Source organism: Oryctolagus cuniculus, chromosome 13 (assembly GCF_051225735.1).
Source record: "Oryctolagus cuniculus isolate XC-2025 breed Fujian yellow rabbit chromosome 13, ASM5122573v1, whole genome shotgun sequence".
NCBI classification, from domain to species: Eukaryota; Metazoa; Chordata; class Mammalia; order Lagomorpha; family Leporidae; genus Oryctolagus; species Oryctolagus cuniculus.
Genome location: NC_142879.1, coordinates 34609941 through 34627868, shown reverse-complemented (window position 1 = coordinate 34627868; position 17928 = coordinate 34609941). Strand labels below are relative to the sequence as shown.

The following is a 17928-nucleotide window of genomic DNA, read 5'->3' as shown; positions in this document are numbered from 1 at the left end:
CTCAATACTAAATACTAAATATTTTAATTTTTTCTCCCTTCTCCCTCAAGTCAGAACAAGCAAAGTTGAAAACTCTTGTTTTAGCATGTGCAATAATTGTGTTTTTATTCATAGGAAGAAGAAGGGAATGCTTACAAAACACCAAAAACTTCCTGGCTTCAAGATTGTGTTTTGTCCTTATCTCCAACCAACGATCTTATGGTTATAGCTCGGGAGCAAAAGGCTGTATTTCTAGTGCGTAAGTACCATATTTTCAGTGGCCTTTATTTTAATGCATGAAATAGACTAGAAAACCGATTAGATGGAAAAACAAGTTATTCTATTGCATGCATTATATAGTAGCATCTGTAGTTTATGTATTATATGTAAAACATCCTATTTCCTTTCCCTCCTCCCTTCTCTCCTGCTTGTTTTTTTTTTTTATGTTTTCCTTTCTTGATTACAGATGTTTTAGTTTTCTTTTTGTGGTACTTCAGAGGCAGTACTGGGCGTTGCCCTGTTCTTTCAAGGCGCAATCAAAGCTTAAAAGGTCGTAGAACCCTTCATAATGAGTGAGGGGATTTTCAACTCTAATTTTAAGGCTCACAATACTGTAGGTTTCTTTATTGAATGTAAGCTTTTAGTTGTAATTTTTGTTGAAGACTAAAATGAAGGTTAGGGGAATATGTGGGGTGAGAAAAACCTCACTGATTAGGATCAATGCTGTGGCTTAGCCGGTAAAGCCACCACCTCTGATGCCAGCATCACATATGGGCGTGGGTTCAAGTCCTCGCTGCTCCACTTCCAATTCAGCTCTCTGCTTGGTCTGGGAAAGCAGTAGAAGATGGCCCAAGTATTTGGGCCTTTGCACCCACGTGGAAGACCCAGAAGAAGATTCTGGTTCCTGGCCTCAGATTGGCCCAGCTCCAGCCATTGCAGCCATTTGGGGAGTGAACCAGTGGATGGAAGACTCACTCTCTCTCTTTCTCTCTCTCTCAGCCTCTGCCTTTCTGTAACTCTGCCTTTTGAATAAATAAATCTTAAAAACTCACTGATTGATTGATCAAAACAAGTTATGTATAAAATGGCTATGAAATGGTCTTGTAAACAAATTTAACCTCCAGTAGTGTAAATCTAATAGAAAAACTTTCTGTATCATCTGAAGATAAAAGTAGTATGGAAAATAAAATAAGTAGGATATTATATAGGAATTAATAATTTTATTCTGTAAAAATTATGACTACATTATATAGGCTTAATTGGAGAAACTCCAGGCTAAGAGACTATATGGTTTTTTTAAAAATCTTATAAAAATTTTAAAACATTATCATATATTTACCTATAAAAAACCTAAGAGAGGGGCCGGCGCCGTGGCTCACTTGGTTAATCTTCCGCCTGTGGTTGCTGGCATCCCATATAGGTGCTGGGTTCTAGTCCTGGTTGCTCCTCTTCCAGTCCAGCTCTCTGCTGTGGCCCGGGAAGGCAGTGGAGGATGGCCCAAGTACTTGGGCCCTGCACCCGCACGGGAGACCAGGAGGAAGCACCTGGCTCCTGGCTTCGGATCGGCGCAGCGTTCCGACCGTAGTGGCCATTTGGGGGTGAAAAGACCTAAGAGAGTTAATACAGAACCATTAAGTTTCATATTCATCACTCTAAAGGGAAAGAGTAAAATTTATGAATTACTGTTTACCATAAAGTTATTTAATGTGATATCTTAATTTTTTTCAGCAAAGTGGAAATACAGTGACAAAGGAAAGGAAGAAATGCAATTTGCAGTTGGTTGGAGTGGTTCTTTAAATGTTGAAGAAGGGTAGGTGCCAGTTAAATTTTGTTTCTGGGTTAAATACATGTATAAGATTAACTTGTAAGTGAATTTATTAAGTTTCATTATTTGGAATTAGTAAATATATATATATATATATATATATATATATACATACATACACACACACACACATCCCATCTGTAAAGGTTGTAATGAATGAGTTAGTCAGCAAATTTTACTCATCATGTGATTAATATTTTTAAAAAATCCTGTTTGAAGAAAATTTGAGTAAAAATTTCTAAAGAATTCCATAAATCCTTTTTATGTTTGGTTTTTTCCTTCTGTTTTCCCTCCATTACTGTTTTTGTTTTTGTTTTGTTTTTCCCAAAAAAATCACAGTCAGTCATTGTCTTCTTTGCTCTGTTAGTGTTTGACTTGTAGTTGAAAGGGGTGGCAATGGCCGGCACCACGGCCTACTAGGCTAATCTTCCGCCTATAGCACCGGCACCCCGGGGTCTAGTCCCGATCAGGGCACCGGATTCTGTCCCGGTTGCTCCTCTTCCAGGCCAGCTCTCTGCTATGGCCCGGGAGTGCAGTGGAGGATGGCCCAAGTGCTTGGGCCCTGCACCCGCATGGGAGACCAGGAGAAGCACCTGGCTCCTGGCTTCAGATCAGCGCAGTGCGCCGGCCGCGGAGGTCATTGGAGGGTGAACCAATGGCAAAAGGAAGACCTTTCTCCCTGTCTCTCTTTCACTGTCCACTCTGCCTGTCAAAAAAAAAAAGAAAGAAAAAGAAAAAAAAGAAAGGGATGGCAGTGGTACATTAATTCTTAAAGCCCAAAAGTACTTCAGAAACACAAGTTGATATGTTCAAGTTTCTTGCTGGCCCAGTAAAACTTTTAAAACCGTGATCTCTATCATGGTTACATGGTGGAGCAACCTTGAGCCAAAAACCATTTTCAGTTACATTTTTGTCCTTATCTGAAAACTATTTGACCAGAATGAGTGGATCCTCCAAACTTTTTTTTTTTTTTTTTTAAGATTTATTTACTTATTTGAAGGGGAGAGTGACAGAGGGAGAGAGAGGGAAAGAGTGAGAGAAGGACCTTCCATCTGCTGGTTCACTCCCCAAATGGCTGCAACAGCCAGGGCTGGTTCTGGCAGCAGACCCATTTGGGTCTCTCATGTGGATGACAGGGGCTCAGGTATCTGGGCCATCCTTCACTGCTTTTCTAGACACTTTAGCAGGAAATAGGATTGGAAGTGAAGCAGTCTGGACTCAAAACTGGCACTGTGATGTGAGATGCCAGTGTCACAGGCAACAGGTTAGCTCACTGCGCAACAGTACTCCCCCTCCAGACTTTGAGTTCAGATCCTTAACAACCAAGTGGAAGTGCTTACTTCATGCCTGGCACGTTGTTGATGTTTTCTATTATTATCAAAATAAATGATAATATTTTTCCATAGCTCATTTATTCAGTCTAAGCATGTTGAAGAAATTTAATTTTTGTGAGAAATGCAAAGCAAACATTGCTTTAAACAACCAAAAGAATAATTTTGTTAGTAATGATGCAGCTTGTTGTATGGGGTGGGAGTGTTGTAGTTTGTGGAATAAGCTAGTGATGCTCCTGAGGTTTGACAGTTAAACTAAAGTCAGTTAGTGGGTGTATTAGCATTTTGAGGCTTCATCTCTGAACTTCTGACAAATATTTTTGTTAACTTTTATTTAATGAATATAAATTTCCAAAGTACAGCTTATGGATTACAATGGCTTCCCCCCCCCAATAACTTCCCTCCCACCCGCAGCCCTCCCCTTTCCCTCTCCCTCCCCCTTTCCATTCACATCAAGATTCATTTTCAATTCTCTTTATATACAGAAGATCAGTTTAGCATATATTAAGTAAAGATTTCAACAGTTTGCACCCACATAGAAACACAAAGTGAAAAATACTGTTTGAGTACTAGTTATAGCATTAAATCACAATGTACAGCACATTAAGGACAGAGATCCTACATGGGGAGTAAGTGCACAGTGACTCCTGTTATTGACTTAACAAATTGACACTCTTGTTTATGGCATCAGTAATCTCTTGTCATGAGTTGCCAAGGCTATGGAAGCCTTTTGAGTTTGCTGACTCTGATCATATTTAGACAAGGTCATAGTCAAAGTGGAAGTTCTCTCCTCCCTTCAGAGAAAGGTACCTCCTTCTTTGATGACCTGTTCTTTCCACTGGGATCTCACTAGCGGAGATCTTTCATTTAGGTTTTTGTTTTTTTTTTTTTGTTTTTTTTTTTGTTTGTTTTTTTTACCAGAGTGTTTTGGCTTTCCATGCCTGTAATACTCTCATGGGCTTTTCAGCCAGATCCGCGTGCTTTAAGGGCTGATTCTGAGGCCAGAGTGCTGTTTAGGACATCTGCCATTCTATGGGTCTGCTGTGTATCTCGCTTCCTATGTTGGATCGTTAAAAAAATATCTTTTTTAGGGAACCTTAAACCTAACATTTGCTTGCAAATATGGGGGTGCTTCAAAAGTTCAAAGTTAAGTCCTGGCTCTGCTTTCAATTCCATCCTTCTATAAATGACACCTGGGAGGCAGTAGGTGATGGTTCAAGTACATGGGTCCCTGCCACCCAAGTGGAATCCCAGGAGTGGATTCCTGACTTTGGCGTGGCCCAGTCCTGGATATTACCAGCATTTGGGAAAGTGAATCAACAGATAGAAGACTGATATATTCTTTCTTTCTATCTTTCTATCTTCCTTCCTTCCTTCCTTCCTTCCTTCCTTCCTTCCTTCCTTCCTTCCTTCCTTTCTTCCTTCCTTTCTTTCTCCCTCCCTCCCTCCCTCCCTCCCTCTCTCCCTCCCTACCTCTCTCTCTCTCTCTCCCCTCCCCCTTGCCTTTACAAAAAGGTTTTACAGATTTCTAAAATACTTTTCAAGAAGTTTAGCGTAAAAAAGAATTAAAATCAAACTTATTTTAGAGACCAGTGTTGTGTCACAGCAGGTTAAACCACCACTTGCAATGCCAGCAACCCATATTGAGGTGTAGGTCAAGTCCCAGCTGCTCTGCTTCTGATCCATCTCCTTGCTAATGCACCTGGGATAACAGCAAAAGATGGCCCAATTACCTGGGCTCTTGCCATCCACCTAGGAGACCCAGTGGAGTTCCAGTTTCCATTCTTCAGCCTGGCCCTGCCTTGGCTATTGAATCCACCTGGGGAGTGAACCAGCAAATAGATCTCTCTCTTTCTTTATCTCCCTCTCTCTCACTCTGCCGTTTGAATTAATGAATCTTTTTTAAAAATTAAAGGTGATTTTGGTGAAAATGTTTGAACTCCATGTATATTTTTTTCATAATGTGCATTTCCATAAACTTAAAAATATTTATTTTTAACTGACATTTTAAAAAACTGTACATGTTTTTGGAACTCTATGTGATATTTCAGTACAGGTATCACTGCTTAATGTCCTATCAGGGTAATATATCTACCTCCTCTAACATTTCTTTATGCTAAAAACATTCCAATCCTTTCTGTTTTTTTTTTTTTTTTTCTTGGAAAGGTATACAATACATTACCATTATCTAAATTCCTCTTACTGTGTAAAAGAACACCAGACCTTTTTATACCTGTCTGGCTATAACTTAGTTTCCATTAATCACCCTTTCTCCATCCCTCCCTGCCCACTGTGCTCCTGTCTCTGCTAAACACCATTATACTCAACTTCTATGATCAACTTTTAATATTTTATATATGAGTGATACCATGCCATGCTTGGCTTTCTGTGCCTAACTTACTTCACTTGACATAATAACCTCCAATTCCATTCATGTCATTGCAAATGATGTCTTTCTTTTTGATGACTGAGTAGAATCCTGTTATATGTATGTATCCCATTTTATGTGTTCTTCAGTTGATGGATGATTAGATTATTTCCATTTCTTGGCTTTTGAGAATAATGCTACAATAAACATGGGTCTGTAGACATGTCCTCCACAGACTGATTTAATTTCCCTTGGATATATAAAAATAGTGGGGTTGCTAGATCATATGGTTCTATTTTCAATTTTTTGAAGAACCTCCATACTGTTTTCCAGGGCTGTACTGATATTCATTCCCACCAACAATATGCAAGTGTTTCCTTTGCTCTGCATTCTCACCAGCACTTGTTAACTTAAGTCTTTTTAATAATAGTCTTTATCACTGGAGTGAGATATCTCATTGTGGCTTTAATTTACATTTCCCTGATATTAGTGATATTGAGTGTCTTTTTATGTAACTGTTGGTCATTTTTGTGTCTTTTTTGAGGAATGCCTAGTTAAATATACTGCTTGTTTTTAATAGGATTATTTTCTTTTAATTTAAAAAAGTGTTTGTTTATTTGAAAGAGAGTTCAAGGAAGGAAAGGAGGATGGATGGATGGATGAATGGATGGTTGGAAGGAAGGAAGGAAGGAAGCTAGCTAGCTAGCTAGTTAGCTCTGTCTTCTGTTTCTTTTCTCAAATGCCCGTAACATCCAGGGCTGAGCCAGGTAGAAGCCAGGGCCCTGGAAATCAACCTGGGAATCTCACGTGAGTGACAGGGACTCAAGTACTTGAAAATCATCTGCCACCTTCCATTGTGCATATTACCAAGAAGCTGTATCGGAAGCAAAACTGGGAGTTTTCTGACGGGGTATAGACGTCCCAAGCAGCAACTTAACTCTAGTGCCTAAAGTCCACCCCCTGCCCTCTCCTTTTGGTTTGAGTTCTTTATATATTCTGTTTATTAACCCTTTGACAGATGTGTAACATGCAATATTTTCTCCTATTCTGTGGGTTTTCTCTTTACTATGTTGAGTGTTTTCTTTGCTATGTAGAAGCTCTTTAGTTTGTCTAGTTTTGCTTTTGAGGTTGATGTAAAAAATCTTCGCCCATCCCAATGGCTTAAAGCATTTTTGCAAGTTTTCTTATAGTTTCAAAGTTTTAGGTCTAAACAATTATACTCTTAACTTGTCCTAGTACAAAGTACTAGGCATAACTTTGCCCTAGTACAAAGTAGAGTCCTATGGCTCCAGCTGCTCAGGCTTACATTCAACCAGCATCACTTGTGGCTATTTGTAGAGGCAGAGGCCACAGGCTGTGAGTCCAGTCAGTAGCAGATGGACCACAGCAATGTGGACTGCACTGGTCTGGGGTCTTTAATCAATATATATAGATCTTTAATCAATTCTGAGTTGAATTTTGTAAATGGTGAGGGATGGGGTCTGTGTCTTTCCTTCACATGTGAATATGCATAGTGTTTTCCCCACACTATTTATTGACAGCAGTGTCCTGTTTCCAGTGTATGTTTTCAGCTCCTTTTCCAAAAAGCATTTGGTTATACATGTGTGGGTTTACTTTTAGGGTTTCTGTTCTATGCCATTGTTCTGTATGTCTTGTTTTTATACCAATACCATGCTGTTTTCTAAATTAATTCATTTATTTGAGAGAGTGACAGAGAGAGTGAAATCTTCTATCTGTTGCTGGTTTGTTCCCCAAATGTCCACAACATCTGGGGTTAGGCCACATTGAAGCTTGGCCAGGAACTCTAGAGGATCTCCCTAATGTCTCCCATGTTGGTGGCAGGAACCCAAGTATTTAGGCCACCACCTGCTGCCTCCCAGGTGCATTAGTGGAAGTTGGATTTGAAGCAGAGGTAGGACTTGATCCCAGTACTCTGATATGAGATACAGGTGTCCCAAGTGGCAGCTTAACTTGCACCACGATACCCACCCTTGTAATATATTTTAAAGTTAAGTGAGTGCAGGCATTTGGCCTAATGGATTAACATGCCACTTGGAATGTCCATGTCTCATATCAGTGCTTGAGCTCGAGTCCTGGCCCTGGTTCTGATTCCACCTCCATGCTAGTGATCATCCCGAGAGGCAACAGAAGATGGCTCAAGGACTTGGGTCTCTGCCACCTGTGACATGGAAGACCAGATTGAGTGTATGTGTTGTTTCTTTGCTCTTGCAACTCTGAGGATCCTCCCTTTATCTTTAATCTCGGAGAACTTGATTATATGTCTTGGGATATACCTGGTTCAGTTGAATCTGACTTGTGACCTTTGACCTTCCTGTACCTGGATAATTGTGTAGTCTTTAGATTTGGAATTTTTTGTTGTCTGTTTGAATATACTTTTTTTAAAAAAACAAAAAGATTGGGGTCGGCTCAGTGGTACACTGGGTTAATCCTCCGCCTGCGGCGCCAGCATCCCATATGGGCGCCAGTTCTTGTCCTGGTTGCTCCTCTTCCAGTCCAGCTCTCTGCTATGGCCTGTGAAAGCAGTAGAGGATGGCCCAAGTGCTTGGGCCCCTGCACTCGCATGGGAGACCAGGAAGAAGAAGCACCTGGCTTTGGATCGGCACAGTTCCAGCTGTTGTGGCTATTTAGGGAGTGAACCAATAGAAGGAAGACCTTTCTCTGTCTCTCTCACTGTTTTTAACTCTACCTTTCAAATAAATAAATAAATCTTTTTAAAAAAAATCTTTTTTTTTAAAGATTTATTTATTTATTTGAAAGGCAGAATTACAGAGAGGCAGAGAGAGTCTTCCATCCACCGAGAGAGAGAGGTCTTCCATCCACTGGTTCACTCCCCAAACAGCCGAAATGGCCAGTGCTAGGCCAATCCGAAACCAGGAGCCAGGAGCTTCTTCCAGGTCTCCCATGAGGGTTCAGGAGCTCAAGAACTTGGGCCATCATCTCCTGCTTTCACAGGCATAGAAGAGAGCTGGATCAGGGAGCAGCCCATCCATATGGGATGCCAGTACTGCAGGTGGCAGCTTCACCTGCTACACCATTGCGCCAGCCCATCTTCGAATATACTTTCTACTACTTTGGCATTCTCAAGTTTCTCTTGAACACCTACTAGGTATTTGCTTTTTTCATATTATCCCAACGTATCTGTAAGCTTCCTTCACTCCTGGAGCTCACAGTATCCCCAGACCAGTGCAGCCCACATTGCAGTGATCCATCTGCTACTGACTGGACTCACAGCCTGTGGCCCCTGCCTCTGCAAATAGCCACAAGTGATGCTGGTTGAATGTAAGCCTGAGCAGCTGGAGCCATAGGACTCTACTTTGTATTAGGGCAAGTCCAGAGTTTTCACCCATGTGTATTGTCCTGGAGATGGAGATAGTTAGGATCAACTCAGTGTTGGGTTTTTCCAGTTCAGCTGTGAGTCCCAAGACACAATCTTGCATTTCCTTACTGTTGCTCAAGTATGGGGGAAGTCTGATCAAGGCAGTCCATTGTCTACCCAGGCCAGTGCTAGGCTATGTCTTAGCTTGGTCTCATAATCATTAGGCCCTGAGCAATCTTGGGCGTGCATGCCAGGTCCCTGTGAGCCTAGTGGTGATACACACCAAGACAAGTATATTCCACCAGGACATAGTTCTCCTCCTGATCCCAGGCAACCCTGGAAGTTCTGTCAGTAGCCTGAGGCTTGAGGCCTTTGGGTTTATTAGGCACTGGCTTTCATAGCAGCAGTCTGGTTCTGAACTCCAAGGTAAGGTCTTAAGCCCTCTCTCAGGTTCTACTCCCACAGGCTCAAGTCTTGCTGTGCTGTCTCTAGAGGGTTGGGAAGGGGCAATGAAGGTAGTCCTTTAGATGCTTGGATAAAGAGGGTCTAAAAACTCAGTCTGCAGGTACAAGCCTTGGGACAGTGGCTGTAGAGGGTAGGGAGCCCTGTCAGGCACTGCTTTTGTTTTTAAGACTATTTATTTGAAAGGCAGAGTTACAGAGAGAGGGAGAAACAGAGAAAGAAACAGTGGGTTATTAGCCCCTGCTTTCCCAGGCACATTTGTAGGTAGCTGGATTGCAAGTGTAGTAGCTGGGACTTCAGCCAGCACTTGAACTGTCGCTTATATGGGATGCTAGCATCATAGGCAGCAGCTTAACTCACTGTGCCACAATGTCAGCCCCTAGACACTGGTTTTTATCATGACAAGACTGTTACTGGATTTGAAGTCTAAGGTCTGGACATAGACACTCTGTATCTGCCAAAGGGGAAGCAAGATGTCTTTTCCCATGCTGAGCTACTGAGAGCTGGGTGTGGGGGTTAAAAAGACAACTCTTTCCTTGATGCTTTCTTCAGTATTCAGTTTCCTGTTGTTATACTGAAGCCACATGCTGTGGTCTCTCTCTTTTCTAAGCTCTTATGAAGGTAACCTGAACATCCCCTTATATGCATTGATTTCAATTTTTTCTGCACTAAATAAACTTACATTTTAATTGCATTTTTCATGAGCTTTTTTTAAAAGATTTATTTGTATTTATTTGAAAGGCAGAATCACAGAAAGAGAGGGAGAGACAGAGATCTTCTGTCCACGGTTCACTTCCCAAAATGGCTGCAACAGCTAGGGCTGTGCCAAGTCAAAACTAGGAGCCTGTAGCTTCTTCCAGTTCTCTCACTTGAGTACAGGGGCTCAAGCACTTGGGCCAACCTCTGCTGCCCTCCTGGGCTCATCAGCAGGGAGCTGGATCAGAAGTGGAGCAGCCAAATATCCAACCAGCACCTATATGGGATGCCAGCATCACAGGAGGCAGCTCAAAAAAACCCACTTTGCCACAATGCCCACCCCTGTCATGAGCTTTTAAAAATAATTTGTAGGTTATAGGGGCAATTTTTGCAAAATAAAAATAAGAAGACAGCCCACAGAAAATACAGGAAGTCCCTAAAATATAGACCTTTTAAAAAATACAATTTGCGTGTAATATGACTGGCAGTTCCACTACCCCCTGCACAACCCTTGGCCTTAAACTAGTAGACAAATTAAAGTTCTTAGCTGACGCAGGTGAAAGTGGGTTAGTAGAAAATGACTGCCTGATAATCATTTGGGATTTTGTTAGTTCTGTATACAATCAGGTGTGAAAGTAAAATTTTGCTTGCTTTCTTGCTTTTTAGGGCAAAACAGAATGAAAGATACTATCCTTTATTAATCATAGTGAATGTAACATTACATTTTTGTGAATAAATTTTATAGTCCCTATTTCTGATGGAGTTTTATTGTACTTTTACTTATGTGTTGAATATAACTAGGCCACAGAGGTTAGCATCACTTATTATTTTATATCATATTGTAGAGAAATACAAATCATTGACTAATTCAGTAGATAAGCATGTGGTTTTGTTTTGTTTTTAGGGAATGTGTAACTAGTGCTCTGTGTATCCCACTAGCAAGTCAGAAGAGGTAAGTAGCCAAAATAGGAATCACCTGCTTTCCCTGCTTTGCTTTATGAAGTGTTAAGATCACAAATTTTGTTTGTATCAGGAGTTCCACTGGACGTCCTGACTGGACCTGCATCGTGGTGGGTTTTACTTCAGGTTATGTACGTTTCTATACTGAGGTGAGTTGAGTTTTTAGCAAATAGTGACTAGTTGCTTGTGATAATTATGCATCTCCATTAAACTGGTGGTGACATCATACTTGCTGCTTGGAAATGTGTTAATGTTTTATGGGGGTGGAGGCTGGAACAGGCAGTGAAATGTTCTAGTAGAAGATCAAGAGAAGAGTATCTGGTGTTTTGTTTTCCTGGAGAGAAAGTGCCTGGTATCCATGGAAAACTGTTGGGGAAATACTAATCTCTGCGTGGCCAGGCCTGTTGGTTCAGCTGTATTAGTAAGGAAACAAGCAAGGCCTTTCTCTCTGCTTCCTCCTAGAATGGTGTACTCTTGCTTGCACAGCTTTTGAATGAGGACCCAGTGCTTCAGCTTAAATGCAGGACCTATGAAATCCCCCGACATCCTGGCGTGACTGAGCAGGTATCATAAAAAGTTAACAGTGGCAGTTCTCTGAAGCATTTCTCTACTTTATTGGGTCAAAACTTAAAGATATCTCTCTTGTGATGCAGGTAACCAGGCTGTCATATTCTAGAAATGTAATCTATTTTAATATAGAATTTTTGCTTTTACTTATCTTGTGAATTATTATATGTTTAATTCTAAATAAAATAAGACACTTAAAAAAAATTTTTTTTTGAAAGACAGAGTTCTCGTCTGCTGATTTACTTCCCAGATGCCCACAACAGCTGGGACTGAGACAGGCAAAATCAGAAGCTAAGAACTCAATCTAGGTCTCCCACGTGGATGGCAGGGGCTCAACTACTTGAGCCATTGCTTGCTGCCCACCAGGGTCTATATTAGCAGGAAGCTGCAGTCAGGCACCAGAGCCAGGTATTGAATCCAGGTACATCAGTATGGGACACAAACCTCTTAACTACTAGACCAAATATCCACCTCAATAAAATACTTCAGTTACAAGTCAATACAAAGTTTATTTATTTATATATTTTTTAAATATTTATTTATTTATTTGAAAGAGTTACACAGAGAGAGAAGGAGAAGCAGAGAGAGAGAGTGAGGTCTTCCATCCAATGGTTCACTCCCCAGTTGGCCACAACGTCTGGAGCTGCGCTGATCTGAAGCCAGGAGCCGGGAGCTTCTTCCCAGCTTCCCATATGGGTTCAGGGGCTCATGGACTTGGGCTATCTTCCACTGCTTTCCCAGGCCATAGCAGAAAGCTGGATCGGAAGAGGAGCAGCCGGGACTTGAACCAGCGCCCATATCGGATGCCAGCCCTACAGGTGGCAGCTTTACCCACTACGCCATAGTGCCGGTCCCAATAAAAAGTTTCTTATTTTGAAAATTTGCTAGTGATATAGGCAAAAATGTGATATTATATAACAGCATTTTTTTTATTTGGAGTTACCAGAATTACCACAGTAGAATAAATAAGTTCTGGTATTATTATTAATAGTACTAGTACTTTTTAATCATTTCCCAGAAGATAGGCTAAGTTTTTGTTTATAGTAGAAAATATTTTATATTCTTTGAAGATTTTGACTGAGAAAATAATACTGGTTAGTATCTATGGTTCTCCCTCCCAGGTGATATATAAGATTTTGATATTTCACAGTCAGAATATAATTGTAGAGTCAGTAAAACAAAGCACTATGCTTTTATTTGTTTTGCAATGAACATAGAGCCATACAATATGCCTTCCTTTTCTTTTTACTACCTCCAAATAGTTTCAGGTAAGCATGTATATATTGTATGCACAAGTAAATTTCAATTGCATGATAGATGGCCAGGAGCTACAGAAAAAACTATGTAGTAAGAGAGACTAGACTAATATATATTAATGTGTATGAGTTAATCAGTAGCATAAAGCAATGCCTACTTAATTGCTAGTATATATGCACACTAATTTGGTACAAGTGTAAAGAAGGGGGAGCTCAGAACTAGGACAATAAGAGAAAGTTATTGATGATGTGAGATTTGAACTAAGCCTTGAATAACAAGTGTAGAATTTAATTAAATAATGGGAAAGGGGGGGGAACTGTTTTAGGTGATCCTGGGAAAAATGCAGGGAGATTTAAATGTATAACTTTTTGTGCCAAAAAGGAAACCTATGTATAAACTAGTAATAAGAAAGTGATGAGTAAGGGGCTGGCGCTGTGGCGCAGTGGGTTAACGCCCTGGCCTGAAGTGCTGGCATCCCATATGGATGCTGGTTCAAGACCTGGCTGCTCCACTTTCGATCCAGCTCTCTGCTATGGCCTGGGAAAGTAGTAGAAGATGGCTCAAGTCCTTGGGCCCCTGCACCTTCATGGGAGACCTGGAAGAAGCTCCTGGCTCCTGGCTTCAGATTGGCGCAGTTCCAGCCGTTGTGGCCAATTGGGGAGTGAACCAGCGGATGGAGGACCTCTCTCTCTCTCTCTGCCTCTCCTCTCTCTGTGTAGCTCTGACTTTCAAATAAATAAATAAATCTTTAAAGAAAAAAAAGAAAGTGATCAATAATCAGAATGGCCAAATTCTGAATAAATTTGAAAGCCAAGTGAAAATTATAATTGATTCAGGCAATGAAAGAAGCTGCTAAAGATTTAGGAGAGGAAAGGAGTGTAATCACAGGTATACTGAAGGAGTCTCTACAGGGTGAATTTGGGTTGAGGGAGGCTGGAATCAGGGAGGCTGGTTATCTGATTTTGTAGGTTATCTAGTATATATGTGGAGTGCTGGGAGCCAGGACTAGAATGGTTGTGGGGAGAGAAAGGATCAGTACAAAAATTATTCTGAAGGCATAATTGACAAGACTTTGTTATTATCTAGATATGTAGAATATTAAAATGAAAAATGAGTTAAAGATGTATATGTCTCTAATTCATCCTGGGAGGGAATTGCTTTGGCAGTGAATAAAAGTGATTAAATTTGGCTTTGGATATATTGAATTTTAGTTCATGGTAAGAAAATGAAGATACTAATATTTAATGATACAGAACCAATTAATATAGGCATAGAGTAGGTTGGGAGATGATAGTTGAAGACATACCTAATGAATGAAATCTTGGAAGTGAAGAGTATAAGAAAATTTAACTGCAGGATAAAGATTTAAGTCTTAGTAAAATTTATCTTAAGGTAATATCAAATGAAATGAAGAAAAAAAGAAGCATATGGAAATTTCAGAAGATAATCTGTGAATTGAACATAATACCTCTTTTTTTTAAATATCTGTTTATCTGAGAGGGAGAGTTACAGAGAGAAGGAGAGACAGAGAGAGAGGGCCTCTATCTGCTGGTTCACTTCCCCAAATGACCACAACACCAGAGCTGGGCTGACCCCAAGCCAGAAGCCAGGAGTTTCTTCTGGGTCTCCCATGTGGGTGCAAGGAACCAAGCACTTGGCCATCTTCCACTGTTTTCCCAGGTCATTAGCAGGGAGCTGGGTAAGAAGTGGAGCAGCTGGGACTCTTAACTGGTACCCATATTGGATACCAGCATTGCAGGCGGAGACTTAACATCGTACGCCACAGCACCAGTCCCCATAATACCTCTTTTTTTTTTTTTTTTTTTTTTTTTGACAGGCAAAGTGGACAGTGAGATAGAGAGACAGAGAGAAAGGTCTTCCTTTTGCCATTGGTTCACCCTCCAATGCCGCCGCGGCCAGTGCGCTGCAGCCAGCGCACCGCGCTGATCCGATGGCAGGAGCCAGATGCTTCTCCTGGTCTCCCATGGGGTGCAGGGCCCAAGGACTTGGGCCATCCTCCACTGCACTCCCTGACCACAGCAGAGAGCTGGCCTGGAAGAGGGGCAACCGGGACAGAATCCGGCGCCCTGACCGGGACTAGAACCCTGTGTGCCAGCGCCACAAGGCGGAGGATTAACCTAGTGAGCCGTGGCACCGGCCCCCATAATACCTCTTAAAAGCTGTTTTCCATTTTCTACGAATTTACTAGGTGATGATGTTTCCTTAAACACTTTAAACTTGGCTATATCTGTAGTACACTTTTCAGAACTGGTGAAAAGATATAACATTTAAATGCTCACATGCTATTTGCTATGCAAGCCAAGAAAATCATCTTTTAACTAAACAACCATTGTTACTGAACATGGAGAAGGAAACTTTTATTGTAACTGTGAATGCTACATAAGCATCTCTGGGTCTGACATCATTTTGTATTTCAAAAATACCTCTTTTTGCTTATTTTAAAAATATTACCAAGTTTATCAGAAGTCATAGGAGCTGATTTTTTCAGTTCAGTTCTGTGGCAATGAGTGTGGTAGGGGTGACAGCCGATCATTGCAGGAATTTCCAAAGAGAGAAGTTGTCTTTCTGTACATCAAAAAAGCTTCTTTGAATTCTGCAAAAAGATCTTCTCTGTCACCTCACCCAGTTTCCACTGGTTTTGGGACTTGGATGTTTGTGTTAGTATCTTCACCTGGAATACTGTCTAGTTTTGGAAGAAATTGCCTGCTGGTATTTGGGTCTTCTTGTCTTCCAGGTCCTCAAAGCCGGTGAGGTGGCTCCCTCTGCCATGTTCCCACTGCCATGGCTTGTGACCCTGTTGTGTGAGCTCACATGCCAGCTCCCTTGCCTCTTATCTTTCCCCAGTCCATGGCCCCAGATTCTCTCTTACTAGCAGCCCAAAAGTCTAGTAGAAACAAAGCAAAGCACTTCTTCAGAGAAGAACGGTAATTGATCAGACAGCATTTGAAAAAATACTTAACTTTAATACTCATATAAGAAACTACTGTTAGCTCTCTGCTGTGGCCAGGGAAGTGCAGTGGAGGATGGCCCAAGTATTTGGGCCCTGCACCCCATGTGAGACCAAGAGAAGCATCTGGCTCCTGCCATTGGATCAGCACGGTGCGCCGGCCGCAGCGCGCCAGCCTTGGTAGCCATTGGAGGGTGAACCAACGGCAAAAGGAAGACCTTTCTCTCTGTCTCTCTCTCTCACTGTCCACTCTGCCTGTCAAAAAAAAAAAAAAAAAAAAAAAAAAACAAAAAAAAAAAACTGTTAGGTAATTTTTTGCTTTTCAGATGGACAAAAATGAAGATTAACAAAACAGTTGGTGACAGTATGGAGAAACAGGCACTCTCATGTGTTATGGTTTTGATAGATACTACCTGAGGTACTTTTACAATATGCATGAAAATGAAAATTGTGACTACTCTTGTGGCCTTAGTAGACCCATTTAAAGGAATTTATACTTAAGTAATATCCTACTAATGTAAAAAGATATGGCCTGAAAGATGTTTATTGCAGTGATGTTTATAATATTGAAAATGTTAGTACATTCTTAAATACTTATTTGCTGCCTATTTTATGCCCAGTCCAGTTCTAATCACTGAGGATTAATTTGTGCACCAGACAGAATGGGCTTCTTTTCTCAAGGAGCTTAACAGTTTTGGGATGGTAGAGGGAAACCAAGAGTAAGCAACTAGACTTATCAACATGATTTGAGTCTCTGGTAGATGTCATGGAGGAAATCATTGTGTTGATGAGATAGTAATGTGGCAAGAAAATAAGGATATTTGAAGTACAGACTTAGGAGCAGCCTCTGTGAGTAACTAACATTTTAGCTGAGATTTGAATGGTCATGAAAACTAGGCAGGTGAAGACCTGGGAACAAAAGACTGAGGTGATAATGACCTTATTGTTCAAGAAGCAAGGGAAGAGAGAGAGGAAATTATATTAGAGGTAGGTGCCAGATCTTGATGGAGAGCTTTAAACAGGAGAGTGTTTTGATCTGCTGCATCTCATGAAGATCACACTGGCCATGTGGAGCATGGATTGTAGAGCAGGAGTGGAAGCAAGAAACCAAGCCCCATGTCCATCATTGAGAACTAGTTAAATACATTTGAATTCGTATGGTTGAATATTATATGGCCACCAAAAATGATTTGTTTACTTATGGAGGTGGAAAAATACCATTGCTATATGATAATAAAAAAACAAACAGCTGGCATTGTGGTAAAATGGGTATAGTGCTGCCTGTGATGCTGGCATCTTCCATGGGCACCAGTTTGTGTCCCGGCTGCCACTTTCAATCCAGTTCCCTGCTAGTGGCCTGGGTAAAGCAGAGGAAGATGACCTAAGTGTTTGAAACTCTGCCATCCATGTGGGAAAATCCAGATGAAGCTCCTGCCACCTGGCTTCGACCTGTTGGGGCCATCTGGGGAGTGAACCAACAGAAGGTTTTTCTTTGTCTCTCCCTCTCTCTCTCTCTCTCTCTCTGTAACTTTGACTTTCAAAATAAATAAATCTTAAAAAACAAAAAAATTATAGACTACTATATGTGGTATAATCGCATCCAAAAATATATTAATATATTTGAAGGTATATATTGGGATTTCAGGTGAATTTTTTTTCTTCTTCCTATTTCTATATATTGTTTCTATCTGTGCCATGGCTATTTAATTTTTGTGAAATTATAAATTTTTGTTACACTATCCTGAAAGCATTCACCATATGCAAAAAGCTCATAATTGAGAATTTTAAGTCTGTATCCAAAAAGCATTCTAAAATTGATTTTCCATCTAATTTTACTGTTCTTCTGCCTGTTCCTGCTTGTGTATTGGATGGTTGATGGTTTAGTCACAGTGTTTTTTATATTACCTTCTTTTGACATTCAGGTATAATTAAAATGCTCATTTGGCATATACATTTAAGAAAAATTAATGTTTTCTACTTTCTTAAATAGAATGAAGAGTTGAGTATCTTATATCCAGCTGCCATTGTGACTATTGATGGGTTTAGCCTTTTCCAGTCTCTTCGTGCTTGTAGAAATCAGGTAGCAAAAGGTAATCTTTTGGCAAGAAATATTTAACTTCTGATAATGTTTGTTTTATTTATAGTTGTGTCTTCTAAATAAAAAGCCTTCCAACTAGA

The 17928-nt window shown here is 40.7% G+C and overlaps 1 protein-coding gene across 4 annotated transcripts in view; it reads left to right on the top strand.

Annotated features, from left to right (window-relative positions):
* RAB3GAP2 (RAB3 GTPase activating non-catalytic protein subunit 2) overlaps positions 1-17928 on the top strand; it is a 104123-nt gene that overhangs the window by 35113 nt on the left and 51082 nt on the right. For all 4 annotated transcript variants that reach the window (XM_051820585.3, XM_051820588.3, XM_089312214.1 and 1 more), the window contains 6 exons: positions 115-238; positions 1708-1789; positions 10903-10950; positions 11032-11107; positions 11421-11522; positions 17741-17840. In XM_051820585.3, the coding sequence (XP_051676545.1) occupies positions 115-238; positions 1708-1789; positions 10903-10950; positions 11032-11107; positions 11421-11522; positions 17741-17840 (532 nt within the window). The remainder of the gene's footprint in view (positions 1-114; positions 239-1707; positions 1790-10902; positions 10951-11031; positions 11108-11420; positions 11523-17740; positions 17841-17928) is intronic.